General features: G+C 42.0%; 1 protein-coding gene across 1 annotated transcript in view; it reads left to right on the top strand.

Moving 5' to 3' along the window:
• Positions 1-17,554, top strand: part of LOC139384628 (cadherin-related family member 5-like) — a 33,076-nt gene extending 15,522 nt beyond the window's left edge. Inside the window, exons 7-14 of the mRNA XM_071129444.1 lie at positions 300-485; positions 1,630-1,720; positions 6,445-6,542; positions 9,580-9,786; positions 10,047-10,160; positions 11,496-11,562; positions 14,474-14,634; positions 15,817-17,554. Of these exons, the coding sequence (XP_070985545.1) occupies positions 300-485; positions 1,630-1,720; positions 6,445-6,542; positions 9,580-9,786; positions 10,047-10,160; positions 11,496-11,562; positions 14,474-14,634; positions 15,817-16,407 (1,515 nt within the window). The 3' untranslated portion in view covers positions 16,408-17,554. The remainder of the gene's footprint in view (positions 1-299; positions 486-1,629; positions 1,721-6,444; positions 6,543-9,579; positions 9,787-10,046; positions 10,161-11,495; positions 11,563-14,473; positions 14,635-15,816) is intronic.
• The last annotated feature ends 1,592 nt before the right edge of the window (positions 17,555-19,146 follow it).

Genomic DNA, 19,146 nt, shown 5'->3' with positions numbered 1-19,146 from the left:
TCAATAAATATCCCAGAGTCTGTAAAGTATTCAAGAAATATACTAGAATCTGTAAATTATTCAAGAAATATACTATAATCTGTAAAGTATTCAAGAAATATACTAGAATCTGTAAAGTATTCCAGAAATATACTAGAATCTGTAAAGTATTCCAGAAATATACTCTAATCTGTAAAGTATTCCAGAAATATACTAGAATCTGTAAAATAACATAATCCTATAGTAGAGAACCAGGATCTGCTGTCCTCAGCTCAATGCCCTTTGACCTTCCTTGACAATCTATTAATACCACCTCCCAGGACACGTATAACGTTTCTGAGTCCGGCGAGCCTTCGTTCACTGCCGTGGTGACCATCACGGTTAACGTGAAGGACGTTGACAACCGTCCACCGTGGTTCCAGCCCTGTGTCAGAACCAACCTGGGGATAGCCAAACTGTGTGTCAGCTCCGGCTACAAGGCAAAGGTCAACCTCACAGAGAAAGAGGTGTGTGTTACACTATATCTGTGTAATTTAACAGAGAGAGGTGTGTGATACAGTATATCTGTGTACCTGAACAGAGAGAGGTGTGTGATACAGTATATCTGTGTACCTGAACAGAGAGAAGTGTGATACAGTATATATGTGTACCTGAACAGAGAGAGGTGTGTGATACAGTATATCTGTGTACCTGAACAGAGAGAGGTGTGTGATACAGTATATCTGTGTACCTGAACAGAGAGAGGTGTGTGATACAGTATATCTGTGTACCTGAACAGAGAGAGGTGTGTGATACAGTATATCTGTGTACCTGAACAGAGAGGTGTGATACAGTATATCTGTGTACCTGAACAGAGAGGTGTGATACAGTATATCTGTGTACCTGAACAGAGAGAGGTGTGATACAGTATATCTGTGTACCTGAACAGAGAGGTGTGATACAGTATATCTGTGTACCTGAACAGAGAGGTGTGATACAGTATATCTGTGTACCTGAACAGAGAGGGGAACTTCTCTTCTTCATGTTGATAAAGTTGACCCGTTCTCCTTCATCAGTAGTCCACATCGTACATCTTCTAGAAGTGCCACATCCACTTGTAGAGTACTTATAGTGTATTTTAGAAATCGCGGTGCATTTGATTTAGCTTAAGAGTTTTCACTTTTGGGACTATTCAATTGGTTCCATTAAACAGGGCAAACTCAACCAGGTGCAGCTCAAGTATTTCACATACAGTATGTATTGGACCCTGGTCTGTTGTTGTCCACAGGACGGTGCTTTATCTCTGGACCCTGGTCTGTCGTTGTCCACAGGACGGTGCTTTATCTCTGAACCCTGGTCTGTTGACACAGGACTGTGCTTTATCTCTGGACCCTGGTCTGTTGTTGTCCACAGGACTGTGCTTTATCTCTGGAGCCTGGTCTGTTGTTGTCCACAGGACGGGGCTTTAACTCTGAACCCTGGTCTGTTGTTGTCCACAGGACGGTGCTTTATCTCTGGAGCCTGGTCTGTTGTTGTCCACAGGACGGTGCTCTATCTCTGAACCCTGGTCTGTTGTTGTCCACAGGACGGTGCTCTATCTCTGGAGCCTGGTCTGTTGTTGTCCACAGGACGGTGCTCTATCTCTGAACCCTGGTCTGTTGTTGTCCACAGGACGGTGCTCTATCTCTGGAGCCTGGTCCGTTATACGCCAAGGATGGAGACAGAAACAGGAGTGAGATGATCAACTACAGGATACTTAGAGGTACAACAGGTCTTTATGTTCTCTCCACAGTTATCTAGTGTTGATGTTCTCTCCACAGTTATCTAGTGTTGATGTTCTCCTCACAGTTATCTAGTGTTGATGTTCTCCTCACAGTTATCTAGTGTTGATGTTCTCCTCACAGTAATCTAGTGTTGATGTTCTCCTCACAGTTATCTAGTGTTGATGTTCTCCTCACAGTAATCTAGTTTTAATGTTCTCCTCACAGCAATCTAGTTTTAATGTTCTCCTCACAGTAATCTAGTGTTGATGTTCTCCTCACAGTTATCTAGTTTTAATGTTCTCCTCACAGTTATCTAGTGTTGATGTTCTCCTCACAGTAATCTAGTGTTGATGTTCTCCTCACAGTTATCTAGTGTTGATGTTCTCCTCACAGTAATCTAGTTTTAATGTTCTCCTCACAGTTATCTAGTGTTGATGTTCTCCTCACAGTAATCTAGTGTTGATGTTCTCCTCACAGTTATCTAGTGTTGATGTTCTCCTCACAGTTATCTAGTGTTGATGTTCTCCCCACAGTTATCTAGTGTTGATGTTCTCCTCACAGTTATCTAGTGTTGATGTTCTCCCCACAGTTATCTAGTGTTGATGTTCTCCTCACAGTTATCTAGTGTTGATGTTCTCCTCACAGTTATCTAGTGTTGATGTTCTCCTCACAGTAATCTAGTGTTGATGTTCTCCTCACAGTAATCTAGTGTTGATGTTCTCCTCACAGTAATCTAGTTTTAATGTTCTCTCCACAGTAATCTAATGTTGATGTTCTCCTCACAGTAATCTAGATTTAATGTTCTCTCCACAGTAATCTAGATGTAATGTTCTCCTCACAGTAATCTAGTGTTGATGTTCTCTCCACAGTTATCTAGTGTTGATGTTCTCCTCACAGTAATCTAGATTTAATGTTCTCTCCACAGTAATCTAGATGTAATGTTCTCCTCACAGTAATCTAGTGTTGATGTTCTCTCCACAGTAATCTAGTGTTGATGTTCTCCTCACAGTTATCTAGTGTTGATGTTCTCCTCACAGTTATCTAGTGTTGATGTTCTCCTCACAGTTATCTAGTGTTGATGTTCTCTCCACAGTAATCTAGTGTTGATGTTCTCCTCACAGTTATCTAGTGTTGATGTTCTCCTCACAGTTATCTAGTGTTGATGTTCTCCTCACAGTAATCTAGTGTTGATGTTCTCTCCACAGTAATCTAGATGTAATGTTCTCCTCACAGTAATCTAGTGTTGATGTTCTCCTCACAGTTATCTAGTGTTGATGTTCTCCTCACAGTTATCTAGTGTTGATGTTCTCCTCACAGTTATCTAGTGTTGATGTTCTCTCCACAGTAATCTAGTGTTGATGTTCTCCTAACAGTAATCTAGTGTTGATGTTCTCCTCACAGTAATCTAGTGTTGATGTTCTCCTCACAGTTATCTAGTGTTGATGTTCTCCTCACAGTTATCTAGTGTTGAGGTTCTCCTCACAGTAATCTAGTGTTGATGTTCTCCTCACAGTTATCTAGTGTTGATGTTCTCCTCACAGCAATCTAGTTTTAATGTTCTCCTCACAGTTATCTAGTGTTGATGTTCTCCTCACAGTTATCTAGTGTTGATGTTCTCCTCACAGTAATCTAGTGTTGAGGTTCTCCTCACAGTAATCTAGTGTTGATGTTCTCCTCACAGTTATCTAGTGTTGATGTTCTCCTCACAGTTATCTAGTGTTGATGTTCTCCTCACAGTTATCTAGTGTTGATGTTCTCCTCACAGTTATCTAGTGTTGATGTTCTCCTCACAGTTATCTAGTGTTGATGTTCTCCTCACAGTTATCTAGTGTTGATGTTCTCCTAACAGTAATCTAGTGTTGATGTTCTCCTCACAGTTATCTAGTGTTGATGTTCTCCTCACAGTAATCTAGTGTTGATGTTCTCCTCACAGTTATCTAGTGTTGATGTTCTCCCCACAGTTATCTAGTGTTGATGTTCTCCCCACAGTTATCTAGTGTTGATGTTCTCCTCACAGTTATCTAGTGTTGATGTTCTCCCCACAGTTATCTAGTGTTGATGTTCTCCCCACAGTTATCTAGTGTTGATGTTCTCCTCACAGTTATCTAGTGTTGATGTTCTCCTCACAGTTATCTAGTGTTGATGTTCTCCTAACAGTAATCTAGTGTTGATGTTCTCCTCACAGTTATCTAGTGTTGATGTTCTCCTCACAGTTATCTAGTGTTGATGTTCTCCTCACAGTTATCTAGTGTTGATGTTCTCCTCACAGTTATCTAGTGTTGATGTTCTCCTCACAGTTATCTAGTGTTGATGTTCTCCTAACAGTAATCTAGTGTTGATGTTCTCCTCACAGTTATCTAGTGTTGATGTTCTCCTCACAGTTATCTAGTGTTGATGTTCTCCTCACAGTAATCTAGTGTTGATGTTCTCTCCACAGTTATCTAGTGTTGATGTTCTCCTCACAGTTATCTAGTGTTGATGTTCTCCTCACAGTTATCTAGTGTTGATGTTCTCCTAACAGTAATCTAGTGTTGATGTTCTCCTCACAGTTATCTAGTGTTGATGTTCTCCTCACAGTAATCTAGTGTTGATGTTCTCCTCACAGTAATCTAGTGTTGATGTTCTCCTCACAGTAATCTAGTGTTGATGTTCTCCTCACAGTAATCTAGTGTTGATGTTCTCCTCACAGTAATCTAGTGTTGATGTTCTCCTCACAGTAATCTAGTGTTGATGTTCTCCTCACAGTTATCTAGTGTTGATGTTCTCCTCACAGTTATCTAGTGTTGATGTTCTCCTCACAGTTATCTAGTGTTGATGTTCTCCTAACAGTAATCTAGTTTTAATGTTCTCCTCACAGTAATCTAGTGTTGATGTTCTCCTCACAGTAATCTAGTTTTAATGTTCTCCTCACAGTTATCTAGTTTTAATGTTCTCCTCACAGTAATCTAGTGTTGATGTTCTCCTCACAGTAATCTAGTTTTAATGTTCTCCTCACAGTAATCTAGTGTTGATGTTCTCCTCACAGTAATCTAGTTTTAATGTTCTCCTCACAGTAATCTAGTGTTGATGTTCTCCTCACAGTAATCTAGTTTTAATGTTCTCCTCACAGTTATCTAGTTTTAATGTTCTCCTCACAGTAATCTAGTGTTGATGTTCTCCTCACAGTAATCTAGTTTTAATGTTCTCCTCACAGTTATCTAGTTTTAATGTTCTCCTCACAGTAATCTAGTGTTGATGTTCTCCTCACAGTAATCTAGTTTTAATGTTCTCCTCACAGTTATCTAGTTTTAATGTTCTCCTCACAGTAATCTAGTGTTGATGTTCTCCTCACAGTAATCTAGTGTTGATGTTCTCCTCACAGTAATCTAGTTTTAATGTTCTCCTCACAGTTATCTAGTTTTAATGTTCTCCTCACAGTAATCTAGTGTTGATGTTCTCCTCACAGTAATCTAGTGTTGATGTTCTCCTCACAGTAATCTAGTTTTAATGTTCTCCTCACAGTTATCTAGTGTTGATGTTCTCCTCACAGTAATCTAGTGTTGATGTTCTCTCCACAGTAATCTAGTGTTGATGTTCTCCTCACAGTAATCTAGTTTTAATGTTCTCCTCACAGTAATCTAGTGTTGATGTTCTCCTCACAGTAATCTAGTTTTAATGTTCTCCTCACAGTTATCTAGTGTTGATGTTCTCCTCACAGTAATCTAGTTTTAATGTTCTCCTCACAGTAATCTAGTGTTGATGTTCTCCTCACAGTAATCTAGTGTTGATGTTCTCCTCACAGTAATCTAGTTTTAATGTTCTCCTCACAGTTATCTAGTGTTGATGTTCTCCTCACAGTAATCTAGTTTTAATGTTCTCCTCACAGTTATCTAGTGTTGATGTTCTCCTCACAGTAATCTAGTTTTAATGTTCTCCTCACAGTTATCTAGTGTTAATGTTCTCCTCACAGTAATCTAGTGTTGATGTTCTCCTCACAGTAATCTAGTTTTAATGTTCTCCCCACAGTTATCTAGTGTTGATGTTCTCCTCACAGTAATCTAGTGTTGATGTTCTCCTCACAGTTATCTAGTGTTGATGTTCTCCTAACAGTAATCTAGTTTTAATGTTCTCCTCACAGTAATCTAGTGTTGATGTTCTCCTCACAGTTATCTAGTGTTAATGTTCTCCTAACAGTAATCTAGTTTTAATGTTCTCCTCACAGTAAGATGTATTTTACCTTATGAAGATGGAGACGCTGCCAGTAAAGGTGGTAATTGGGAGCATATACAATGTCAGGGACTTCCTGTTCTCTTTACATTATCAGCTGAGCATCAACGTTTTTTATAAGGATGTGCGTACGACCACAAAGTTTTCTATATTATTAAAATATATCATAATTGATCAGATATCATCATACTGGTTGCTCCTCTGTATCTCATAGCAGACTGATCTTGACTTCACGGTTTCTCCTCTGTATCTCATAGCAGACTGATCTTGACTTCACGGTTCCTCCTCTGTATCTCATAGCAGACTGATCTTGACTTCACGGTTTCTCCTCTGTATCTCATAGCAGACTGATCTTGACTTCTCGGTTCCTCCTCTGTATCTCATAGCAGACTGATCTTGACTTCACGGTTTCTCCTCTGTATCTCATAGCAGACTGATCTTGACTTCACGGTTCCTCCTCTGTATCTCATAGCAGACTGATCTTGACTTCACGGTTTGTGTATCTTTCCCCTCCCAGGGAATGAAGGCAGCATCTTCCAGATCGATGAGGAGACGGGAAACATCTCCATGGCCAAAGCGGCAGACATAGCAGGCCCAATAACCCTCACTGTCCTGGTAAGAGATGTCTTTTCAATCTGCATTTCCATCTGTGCACTCAATTACTTCTTTTGGCATATAATCGATTGAAAGCTCTGATTGTGTTCAACATTGAAATTGATCTTCAGATCATGGATCTTTTCAAATGATGATGAATGAGATCATCTTACTAGAACATCATTTTGGGTTTCAAACTACATTTTTATAAACATATAGTTCATAAAGTAGCTATACATTTTCTAAAATATATTTCTAAAAGTCACTAATATAAAATACACTGTGGTGACTTGATCTGATCTTATTTGTGTTTGAGAAGAATTCTAGTTTATGACATAGTTTATGACATAGTTTATCTAGTTTATGACATAGTTTATCTAGTTTATGACATAGTTTATCTAGTTTATTACATAGTTTATCTAGTTTATGACATAGTTTATCTAGTTTATGACATAGTAATCTGGAAACCCAGAACTAAATCTTGCGTGTGCTGGTCATGCTATTTGATGTTTATATGAACAGTCTGTCACAGGAGACTACAGACAGCCAGCAGCATCCCACCCTGCATACCACCCAGCATACCACCCTGCATACCACCCTGCATACCATCCAGCATACCACCCTGCATACCACCCTGCATACCACCATGCATCCCACCCTGTATACCACCCTGCATACCACCCAGCATACCACCCTGCACACCACCCAGCATACCACCCTGCATACCACCATGCATCCCACCCTGCATCCCACCCTGTATACCACCCTGCATACCACCCTGCATACCACCCAGCATACCACCCTGCACACCACCCAGCATACCACCCTGCATACCACCATGCATCCCACCCTGCATCCCACCCTGTATACCACCCAGCATACCACCCTGCATACCACCCAGCATACCACCCAGCATACCACCCTGCATACCACCCTGCATCCCACTGCTGGCTTGCTTCTGAAGCTAAGCAGGGTTGGTCCTGGTCGGTCCCTGGATGGGAGACCAGATGCTGCTGGCTTGCTTCTGAAGCTAAGCGGGGTTGGTCCTGGTCGGTCCCTGGATGGGAGACCAGATGCTGCTGGCTTGCTTCTGAAGCTAAGCGGGGTTGGTCCTGGTCGGTCCCTGGATGGGAGACCAGATGCTGCTGGCTTGCTTCTGAAGCTAAGCGGGGTTGGTCCTGGTCGGTCCCTGGATGGGAGACCAGATGCTGCTGGCTTGCTTCTGAAGCTAAGCGGGGTTGGTCCTGGTCGGTCCCTGGATGGGAGACCAGATGCTGCTGGCTTGCTTCTGAAGCTAAGCAGGGTTGGTCCCTGGATGGGAGTCCAGATGCTGCTGGAAGTGGTGCTGGAGGGCCAGAAGGTGGCACTCTTTCCTCTGGTCTAAGAAAATATATCCCTATACCCCAGGGCAGTGATTGGGGACATTGCCCTGTGTAGGGTGCCGTCTTTCAGATGGGACGTTAAACAGGTGTCCTGACGCTCTGTGGTCACTACAGATCCCATGGCACTTATCATAAGAGTAGGCGTGTTAACCCCGGTGTCCTGACTAAATTCCCAATGGCCTTCATACCATCATGGTCACCTAATCATCCCCAGCTCACAATTGGTTCATTCATCTCCTCTTCTCTCCCCTGTAACTATTCCCCAGATTGTTGCTGTAAATGAGAATGTGTTCTCAGTCAACTTACCTGGTAAAATAACAGGAAAATACAAGGACTAGACTACCTCCCTCTCTCTACTAGATAGACCACCTCCCTCTCTCTACTAGATAGACCACCTCCCTCTACTAGATAGACTACCTCCCTCTCTCTACTAGATTGACCACCTCCCTCTACTAGATAGACTACCTCCCTCTACTAGATAGACTACCGCCCTCTCTCTACTAGATAGACCACCTCCCTCTACTAGATAGACTACCTCCCTCTCTCTACTAGATAAACCACACCCTTCTACTAGATAGAACCCCGTCTTAGTGGCCAAACCCTGCTTTCTATACGATTGGAACAGTATCCCTCCAGCCAGATAGCGTTTGTTGTGAAGACTGTTCCAATTGTATAGAAAGCAGGGTTTGGCCCCTAAGACCAGGTTCTTCTCATCATGTCCCTGCTGAATGGAGAGGAGGAACCCTCTGATCCTGAGAGGGAATCTGATCCTCATCTATTTGGCCTACGTATATGCGTTACCAAATGACATTTTGATGATAATGATGATACTCAGGAACTAGAGCAAGTTTTGTGGGCAGCAGGTAGACTAGTGGTTAGATCGTTGGACCAGTAACCAGCAGGTAGACTAGTGGTTAGAGCGTTGGACCAGTAACCAGCAGGTAGACTAGTGGTTAGATCGTTGGACCAGTAACCAGCAGGTAGCCTAGTGGTTAGATCGTTGGACCAGTAACCAGCAGGTAGACTAGTGGTTAGAGTGTTGGACCAGTAACCAAAAGGTTGCTAGATTGAATCCCCGAGCTGACAAGGTAAAAATCTGTTGTTCTGCCCCTGAACAAGGCAGTTAACCCACTGTTCCTAGGCCGTCATTGTAAATAAGAATATGTTCTTAACTGACTTGCCTACTATGTTAATGACACATAGAGTCCATTAGATGTTGCCTTTATAAATAGTGGAATCATGATGGGGCCAAACCCTGGTTTCTATTCAATTAGAACAGTCTTCACAGCAAATGCTATCTGGTTCCTTTCTCATATACCAAGCCGCACCTTCTGACCCATTCCACACATCTGTTGTTTGTCATATAGACCAAGGGGTTGTATCTTGGCTGTAAAAGGCCTCTGTATTCTCTGTATGATTGAGCTCTCGGCAGCACACTTCAGAGTGTTGGGATCGACCAGCTACATTACTGCAATTCTTATTAAATAAAAGGTAAATTGTTTGAAGAATAAACAAAGTCTTTCTCACTTGTTTAGAATTTCCACAACAGGAGTTCCTAACCAATCAATGACCTTAATCACAAGGGGGCGGAGTGATAACCTGCAGACACTAGGCCCTCGGGGACTGGAGATGGACAATACTCTCTCCCATCTCTCCCTCTCTCCAATCTCTCCCAGGCCTCCCAGGTCACCAACAGGGACCAGTTTGCGGTGACTCAGGTCACCATCGAGGTGCTGAGGAAGAGCAGGAACCCTCCGCGGTTTGAGAAGGAGCGTTATGAAGGTTACATCTACAGTAACTCAGTCCCAGAGACCATGATCCTACGAGACAGAACCTCCAACAGACCCTTCAGGGTCAGGGCCAGAGACGAGGACTTTGCCACCGTAAGAGTCAAAAGAGATCAACATTTAACATTTGAATCACTTTAGCTGACACTTGTCTTACAATCTCAGTCTGTGTTTGTTCATGGGACCTCTACATGTAATGTCACGTCTCATATACAGTAGAGACATACTCGTCTGGCACCGTGAAAGTCCTAGAAATGACACAATTACCTGCAATTCTGGGTAGCTACGCTTCTGTTCTGTGTGGGATTTGAAACACTGACACACAACTTTAATCAGCTTGTGTGTGTGTGTTTTAGGGTGTAAACCCAGACATAAGATATGAGGTGCAGTACAGCAGTTATGTCAACGTGACAAACGAAGGGTTTGTTCTTCTCAAGAGGATTGTGAAGACAGAGTCCTTCGCTCTGCAGGTGAGTGGTTACCTGCCTCATTGTTCTTCTGAAGAGGGTTGTGAAGGCAGAGTCCTTCGCTCTGCAGGTGAGTGGTTACCTGCCTCATTGTTCTTCTGAAGAGGGTTGTGAAGGCAGAGTCCTTCGCTCTCCAGGTGAGTGGTTACCTGCCTCATTGTTCTTCTGAAGAGGATTGTGAAGACAGAGTCCTTCGCTCTGCAGGTGAGTGGTTACCTGCCTCATTGTTCTTCTGAAGTTGGTTGTGAAGGCAGAGTCCTTCGCTCTGCAGGTGAGTGGTTACCTGCCTCATTGTTCTTCTGAAGAGGGTTGTGAAGGCAGAGTCCTTCACTCTCCAGGTGAGTGGTTACCTGCCTCATTGTTCTTCTGAAGAGGATTGTGAAGGCAGAGTCCTTCGCTCTCCAGGTGAGTGGTTACCTGCCTCATTGTTCTTCTGAAGAGGGTTGTGAAGGCAGAGTCCTTCGCTCTCCAGGTGAGTGGTTACCTGCCTCATTGTTCTTCTGAAGAGGGTTGTGAAGGCAGAGTCCTTCGCTCTGCAGCTGAGTGGTTACCTGCCTCATTGTTCTTCTGAAGAGGGTTGTGAAGGCAGAGTCCTTCGCTCTGCAGCTGAGTGGTTACCTGCCTCATTGTTCTTCTGAAGAGGGTTGTGAAGGCAGAGTCCTTCGCTCTGCAGCTGAGTGGTTACCTGCCTCATTGTTCTTCTGAAGAGGGTTGTGAAGACAGAGTCCTTCGCTCTCCAGGTGAGTGGTTACCTGCCCCATTGTTCTTCTGAAGAGGGTTGTGAAGGCAGAGTCCTTCGCTCTTCACCTGAGTGGTTACCTGTCTCATTGTTGTTCTGAAGAGGGTTGTGAAGGCAGAGTCCTTCGCTCTACAGGTGAGTGGTTACCTGTCTCATTGTTGTTCTGAAGAGGGTTGTGAAGGCAGAGTCCTTCGCTCTCCAGGTGAGTGGTTACCTGTCTCATTGTTGTTCTGAAGAGGGTTGTGAAGGCAGAGTCCTTCGCTCTTCACCTGAGTGGGTACCTGTCTCATTGTTGTTCTGAAGAGGGTTGTGAAGGCAGAGTCCTTCGCTCTCCAGGTGAGTGGTTACCTGTCTCATTGTTGTTCTGAAGAGGGTTGTGAAGGCAGAGTCCTTCGCTCTCCAGGTGAGTGGTTACCTGTCTCATTGTTGTTCTGAAGAGGGTTGTGAAGGCAGAGTCCTTCGCTCTCCACCTGAGTGGTTACCTGCCTTTTACTAGACTACTATAATTCTTTTGACGAATGTTTTGGTTAATGCTGGGGGGTTGCAGAGACATTCCGAGAAATTATAATATTGTATTTTTCCTTGTGATGTGTGTGTAGATTCGTGCTATGGACCCGTCTACAGGGGAGTTTGGTACAGCGGCCCTCTCTGTCCTGGTTATACCAGGTAAGACTTTCACACAGCACCACAAGGGAAGATTAACTCACAGCAAAGGGAAATGAGCCCTTGATGACTGATTGTTCAGATGATCTACTCCAACCAACAGTAGGATCTGTACTCTCCATATTAAAGCCTGTATTAATATACTATGGTGATAATCTACTCCTACCAACAGTAGGATCTGTACTCTCTATATTAAAGCCTGTATTAATATACTATGGTGATAATCTACTCCTACCAACAGTAGGATCTGTACTCTCTATATTAAAGCCTGTATTAATATACTATGGTGATAATCTACTCCTACCAACAGTAGGATCTGTACTCTCTATATTAAAGCCTGTATTAATATACTATGGTGATGATCTACTCCTACCAACAGTAGGATCTGTACTGGATCTGTACTCTCTATATTAAAGCCTGTATTAATATACTATGGTGATGATCTACTCCTACCAACAGTAGGATCTGTACTCTCTATATTAAAGCCTGTATTAATATACTATGGTGATGATCTACTCCTACCAACAGTAGGATCTGTACTCTCTATATTAAAGCCTGTATTAATATACTATGGTGATGATCTACTCCTACCAACAGTAGGATCTGTACTCTCTATATTAAAGCCTGTATTAATATACTATGGTGATGATCTACTCCTACCAACAGTAGGATCTGTACTCTCCATATTAAAGCCTGTATTAATATACTATGGTGATGATCTACTCCTACCAACAGTAGGATCTGTACTCTCTATATTAAAGCCTGTATTAATATACTATGGTGATGATCTACTCCTACCAACAGTAGGATCTGTACTCTCTATATTAAAGCCTGTATTAATATACTATGGTGATGATCTACTCCTACCAACAGTAGGATCTGTACTCTCTATATTAAAGCCTGTATTAATATACTATGGTGATGATCTACTCCAACCAACAGTAGGATCTGTACTGGATCTGTACTCTCTATATTAAAGCCTGTATTAATATACTATGGTGATGATCTACTCCTACCAACAGTAGGATCTGTACTGGATCTGTACTCTCTATATTAAAGCCTGTATTAATATACTATGGTGATGATCTACTCCTACCAACAGTAGGATCTGTACTCTCTATATTAAAGCCTGTATTAATATACTATGGTGATGATCTACTCCTACCAACAGTAGGATCTGTACTCTCCATATTAAAGCCTGTATTAATATACTATGGTGATGATCTACTCCTACCAACAGTAGGATCTGTACTCTCTATATTAAAGCCTGTATTAATATACTATGGTGATGATCTACTCCTACCAACAGTAGGATCTGTACTCTCTATATTAAAGCCTGTATTAATATACTATGGTGATAATCTACTCCTACCAACAGTAGGATCTGTACTCTCCATATTAAAGCCTGTATTAATATACTATGGTGATAATCTACTCCTACCAACAGTAGGATCTGTACTCTCCATATTAAAGCCTGTATTAATATACTATGGTGATGATCTACTCCTACCAACAGTAGGATCTGTACTCTCCATATTAAAGCCTGTATTAATATACTATGGTGATGATCTACTCCTACCAACAGTAGGATCTGTACTCTCTATATTAAAGCCTGTATTAATATACTATGGTGATGATCTACTCCTACCAACAGTAGGATCTGTACTCTCCATATTAAAGCCTGTATTAATATACTATGGTGATGATCTACTCCTACCAACAGTAGGATCTGTACTCTCTATATTAAAGCCTGTATTAATATACTATGGTGATGATCTACTCCTACCAACAGTAGGATCTGTACTCTCTATATTAAAGCCTGTATTAATATACTATGGTGATGATCTACTCCTACCAACAGTAGGATCTGTACTCTCCATATTAAAGCCTGTATTAATATACTATGGTGATGATCTACTCCTACCAACAGTAGGATCTGTACTCTCTATATTAAAGCCTGTATTAATATACTATGGTGATGATCTACTCCTACCAACAGTAGGATCTGTACTCTCTATATTAAAGCCTGTATTAATATACTATGGTGATAATCTACTCCTACCAACAGTAGGATCTGTACTCTCTATATTAAAGCCTGTATTATTATACTATGGTGATGATCTACTCCAACCAACAGTAGGATCTGTACTCTCTATATTAAAGCCTGTATTAATATACTATGGTGATGATCTACTCCTACCAACAGTAGGATCTGTACTCTCTATATTAAAGCCTGTATTAATATACTATGGTGATGATCTACTCCTACCAACAGTAGGATCTGTACTCTCCATATTAAAGCCTGTATTAATATACTATGGTGATGATCTACTCCTACCAACAGTAGGATCTGTACTCTCTATATTAAAGCCTGTATTAATATACTATGGTGATGATCTACTCCTACCAACAGTAGGATCTGTACTCTCTATATTAAAGCCTGTATTAATATACTATGGTGATGATCTACTCCAACCAACAGTAGGATCTGTACTCTCTATATTAAAGCCTGTATTAATATACTATGGTGATGATCTACTCCAACCAACAGTAGGATCTGTACTCTCTATATTAAAGCCTGTATTAATATACTATGGTGATGATCTACTCCTACCAACAGTAGGATCTGTACTCTCTATATTAAAGCCTGTATTAATATACTATGGTGATGATCTACTCCTACCAACAGTAGGATCTGTACTCTCTATATTAAAGCCTGTATTAATATACTATGGTGATGATCTACTCCTACCAACAGTAGGATCTGTACTCTCCATATTAAAGCCATTGTCTGCTGTAACGGCTGGATTGATTGATTAATATATAGATTGGTTGGTTGATAACTTGATTGATTGATTGATATCTTGACTGGTTGCCTTGACTATTATTTTCCCTGACCTCTGACCCTCTACAGCTGTGGCGGTTCCTTTGCCCTCGGGGGCAGGGTACCGGGCGGGGGACATGGCTCTTCTGGGATTGGTCATGGCAGCCATCTTGGTTCTCTGCTTCATCGTGATTGGCTTCCTGATCTCCCGCCTGAAGAAAGGAGGCGCCAACCTGGATAAGATAACTGAGGTCAGCACCATTCTGTGAGTTCAGCTCAGAACTGATGCTGCGTTCATGACAAGTGGGAAACTCTGATAATACTACTTGTAAACCGGGATCAACGAGTTGTATGTGTGATGTGCTGTAAACACGTTGAGTATGACGATTGGCTAATGGCAAACAAGCAGCGTCAACCATAAACTAACAGCACAGCTTTCAGACACGCAAACTAATTACAGTGCGCAAAAAACATATTAATAGATTATTTATTTTCATGAATAATGTTTTATTGTTGTATTCAACTGCCAAAATTGTTATGGAGGTCATTTCCTTAGTATGTGACATCAGAGGTCAGTATGTGGGAGAAGTCAGAGACGATAGATGAGTTTCCCCCACTAGTAATCACCAGTAGGAAGGCCCTTCATGTGGGTTTCTCCCAGTGGAATGTGACATCAGAGGTCAGTATGTGGGAGAAGTCAGAGACGATAGATGAGTTTCCCCCACTAGTAATCACCAGTAGGAAGGCCCTTCATGTGGGTTTCTCCCAGGGGAATGCTGGTATTGAGGAAGTCCCGCAGCATGACACTTGGTGAAAGTCCTGTCCTGCGAGTGTTTTTGAGGCGGCCTTAGCCCTAACAGGAAGGTGTCAGAACTGTTTGCGTTGTCTTGTCAACACCTTGGCAGGACTTAACAAACAGATCTGAGATCAGGTTAGCAGGCTAGCCGGGGTTGTTGGATGGAGTAGTGATGGCTGGTTCAATAACCCTGGATAGGATTAGACGCTGATTAGAAGGCCTGTGAACAAGGCATTTATCCTGATTGAATTGAACAGCTTCACTGAATATTTATGAGTAGTGCTTCACAGAAGGGCTCTCTGTGTGTTAAAGCAGAATAAATGAACCTAACGCTATGGGAAGGCAGAAGCATCTGTGACATTGAACTATGCCTAGAGATCAATGGTTCATTAACTTGTGCGTAAATGACAGCTTTCTCTCTCTCTCTCTCTACTCCTCTCTCCAGTGCTTCAGTTTTTAACTCGAAAGGAAAACTTTATTGCTATTATTTATGACTATTTATCTACTTGTATTATTTATTTTGTTACTATTTATTCAACCAAATGATATACACACAACACATGCATCTCGTATCCTGTGATCCTTGTACTTGACAGATTTAACATGGTTGCTGTCCTGTCTTCTGTCTTGTCTGTAGTGTCTGGCTCCATGTCTGAAGATGACAAGGCCCCAAGGGAGACCCAAAGACACCCTGCAGTACACCAACGATGGCTACCAGGGTACCGAGGGTGATGCCCTGCGCTGCAGACCCAGACGCCCAGAGCCGGTAGACAAGAGGGGCCGAGGTGCTACCGTCCCTGGGGACAGAGGCAGAGCCATCCCCCTGGAGCGACGCCGGAGCGACCGCCACTGTGGCTTCTGCGGCCTGTACGCCAACCACAACGCCAAGCCCAGCCCGGCCTGCAGCCCTGCTATGGGGGGTGGGAGAGTAGAAGGAGGAGACAAGGACGGGGTGAGGTCCATCCTCGCCAAGGGGGGAAGGAAGGAAGGAGGGAAGTCAGTGTGGTTTAAGGAGAACGAGGATGCGTCTGGGATCGAGGTGGAGATCATCCCGGATACTCTGGGTCAGGAAGAGGAGACTGAGGAGGAGGTGTTGGACATGGAGGAGGTGGAGGGGGGAGACAGGAGCATGTCTAGTCAGACAGAGATCGATGGTGGGCTTGGGAACCAGGAGAGCCATGGAGAGTCTGATTCAGCTGCTAAAGAGGAAAAAGAGAAGGAGGGTTGAGAGGATATCTGGGTTATATTCTATAGGGAGAGGATATCTGGGTTATATTCCATAGGGAGAGGATATCTGGGTTATAGTCTATAGGGAGATGATATCTGGGTTATATTCAATAGGGAGAGGATATCTAGGTTATATTCTATAGGGAGAGGATATCTGGGTTATATTCTATAGGGAGAGGATATCTGGGTTATATTCTATAGGGAGATGATATCTGGGTTATATTATATAGGGAGATGATATCTGGGTTATATTCTATAGGCAGGAGGATATCTGGGTTATATTCTATAGGGAGAGGATATCTGGGTTATAGTCTATAGGGAGAGGATATCTGGGTTATATTCTATAGGGAGAGGATATCTGGGTTATATTCTATAGGGAGAGGATATCTGGGTTATATTCAATAGGGAGAGGATATCTGGGTTATAGTCTATAGGGAGAGGATATCTGGGTTATATTCTATAGGGAGAGGATATCTGGGTTATATTCTATAGGGAGAGGATATCTGGGTTATATTCAATAGGGAGAGGATATCTGGGTTATATTCTATAGGGAGAGGATATCTGGGTTATATTCTATAGGGAGAGGATATCTGGGTTATATTCTATAGGGAGAGGATATCTGGGTTATATTCTATAGGGAGAGGATATCTGGGTTATATTCTATAGGGAGAGGATATCTGGGTTACAGTCTATAGGGAGAGGATATCTGGGTTATATTCTATAGGGAGAGGATATCTGGGTTATATTCTATAGGGAGAGGATATCTGGGTTATATTCTATAGGGAGAGGATATCTGGGTTACAGTCTATAGGGAGAGGATATCTGGGTTATATTCTATAGGGAGAGGATATCTGGGTTATATTCTATAGGGAGAGGATATCTGGGTTATATTCTATAGGGAGAGGATATCTGGGTTATATTCTATAGGGAGAGGATATCTGGGTTATATTCAATAGGGAGAGGATATCTAGGTTATATTCAATAGGGAGAGGATATCTGGGTTATATTCTATAGGGAGAGGATATCTGGGTTATATTCTATAGGGAGATGATATCTGGGTTATATTCTATAGGGAGATGATATCTGGGTTATATTCTATAGGGAGATGATATCTGGGTTATATTCTATAGGCAGGAGGATATCTGGGTTATATTCCAAAGGGAGAGGATATCTAGGTTATAGTCTATAGGGAGAGGATATCTGTATTATATTCTACAGGGAGAGGATATCTGGGTTATATTCTATAGGGAGAGGATATCTGGGTTATATTCTATAGGGAGAGGATATCTGGGTTATATTCTATAGGCAGGAGGATATCTGGGTTATATTCTATAGGGAGAGGATATCTGGGTTATTTCCAATAGGGAGAGGATATCTGGGTGAATTCAATAGGGAGAGGATATCTGGGTTATATTCTATAGGGAGAGGATATCTGGGTTATATTCTATAGGGAGATGATATCTGGGTTATTTCCAATAGGGAGAGGATATCTGGGTGAATTCAATAGGGAGAGGATATCTGGGTTATATTCTATAGGGAGAGGATATCTGGGTGAATTCAATAGGGAGAGGATATCTGGGTTATATTCTATAGGGAGAGGATATCTGGGTTATATTCTATAGGGAGATGATATCTGGGTTACAGTCTATGGGGAGAGGATATCTGGGTTATATTCTATAGGGAGAGGATATCTGGGTTATATTCTATAGGCAGGAGGATATCTGGGTTATATTCTATAGGGAGAGGATATCTGGATTATATTCTATAGGGAGAGGATATCTGGGTTATATTCTATAGGCAGGAGGATATCTGGGTTATAGTCTATAGGGAGAGGATATCTGGGTTATATTCTATAGGGAGATGATATCTGGGTTATGTCCAATAGGGAGAGGATATCTGGGTGAATTCAATAGGGAGAGGATATCTGGGTTATATTCTATAGGGAGAGGATATCTGGGTTATATTCTATAGGGAGATGATATCTGGGTTATATTCTATAGGGAGAGGATATCTGGGTTATATTCTATAGGGAGAGGATATCTGGGTTATATTCTATAGGCAGGAGGATATCAGGAGGATATATTACCTAGTCTATAGGGAGAGGATATCTGGGTTATATTCTATGGGGAGAGGATATCTGGGTTATAGTCTATAGGCAGGAGGATATCTGGGTTATAGTCTATAGGCAGGAGGATATCTAGGTTATATTCTATAGGGAGAGGATATCTAGGTTATAGTCTATAGGGAGAGGATATCTGGGTTATATTATATAGGGAGAGGATATCTGTGTTAAAGGCACAGAACAGAAGAAAACAGAGTAAAACAGGAAGGTATCTGAAGATGTCCAGTACGAACTGCCCGCTCTGAAGAACATACCCCAGCCGGGAAGAGAAATGGAGTTTCCATCATCATGGGAAAACCTGCTTATGGTGATCCCAGAGTGGGATTCTGGAACATGGACATGAGTTCACACAAATTGGAGGGAATTACCCGTTTTGGATAAGTGTGTGTCTACATCATGTGGCTTCCATCACACTATGGGGAGATGTTCCTTTCAATATATTGTGATTTATTCAATATATAAAGACAATTTCCATGAAGTACCACAAGAAGGGGATCAAGTTGGATACAATACTTTTTAACTTGGTATCTTTTAATGATCGTTCTGAGAGCGAATCCATCAAGTCCTTGGGAAAGATTTTATGAGTTTTACTAATGAGGGAAAAAAACAAATACTATT

Source organism: Oncorhynchus clarkii, chromosome 26 (assembly GCF_045791955.1).
Source record: "Oncorhynchus clarkii lewisi isolate Uvic-CL-2024 chromosome 26, UVic_Ocla_1.0, whole genome shotgun sequence".
NCBI classification, from domain to species: Eukaryota; Metazoa; Chordata; class Actinopteri; order Salmoniformes; family Salmonidae; genus Oncorhynchus; species Oncorhynchus clarkii.
The sequence above is the reverse complement of the archived record's forward strand: the minus strand, read 5'-3'. Positions and strand labels throughout refer to the sequence as shown.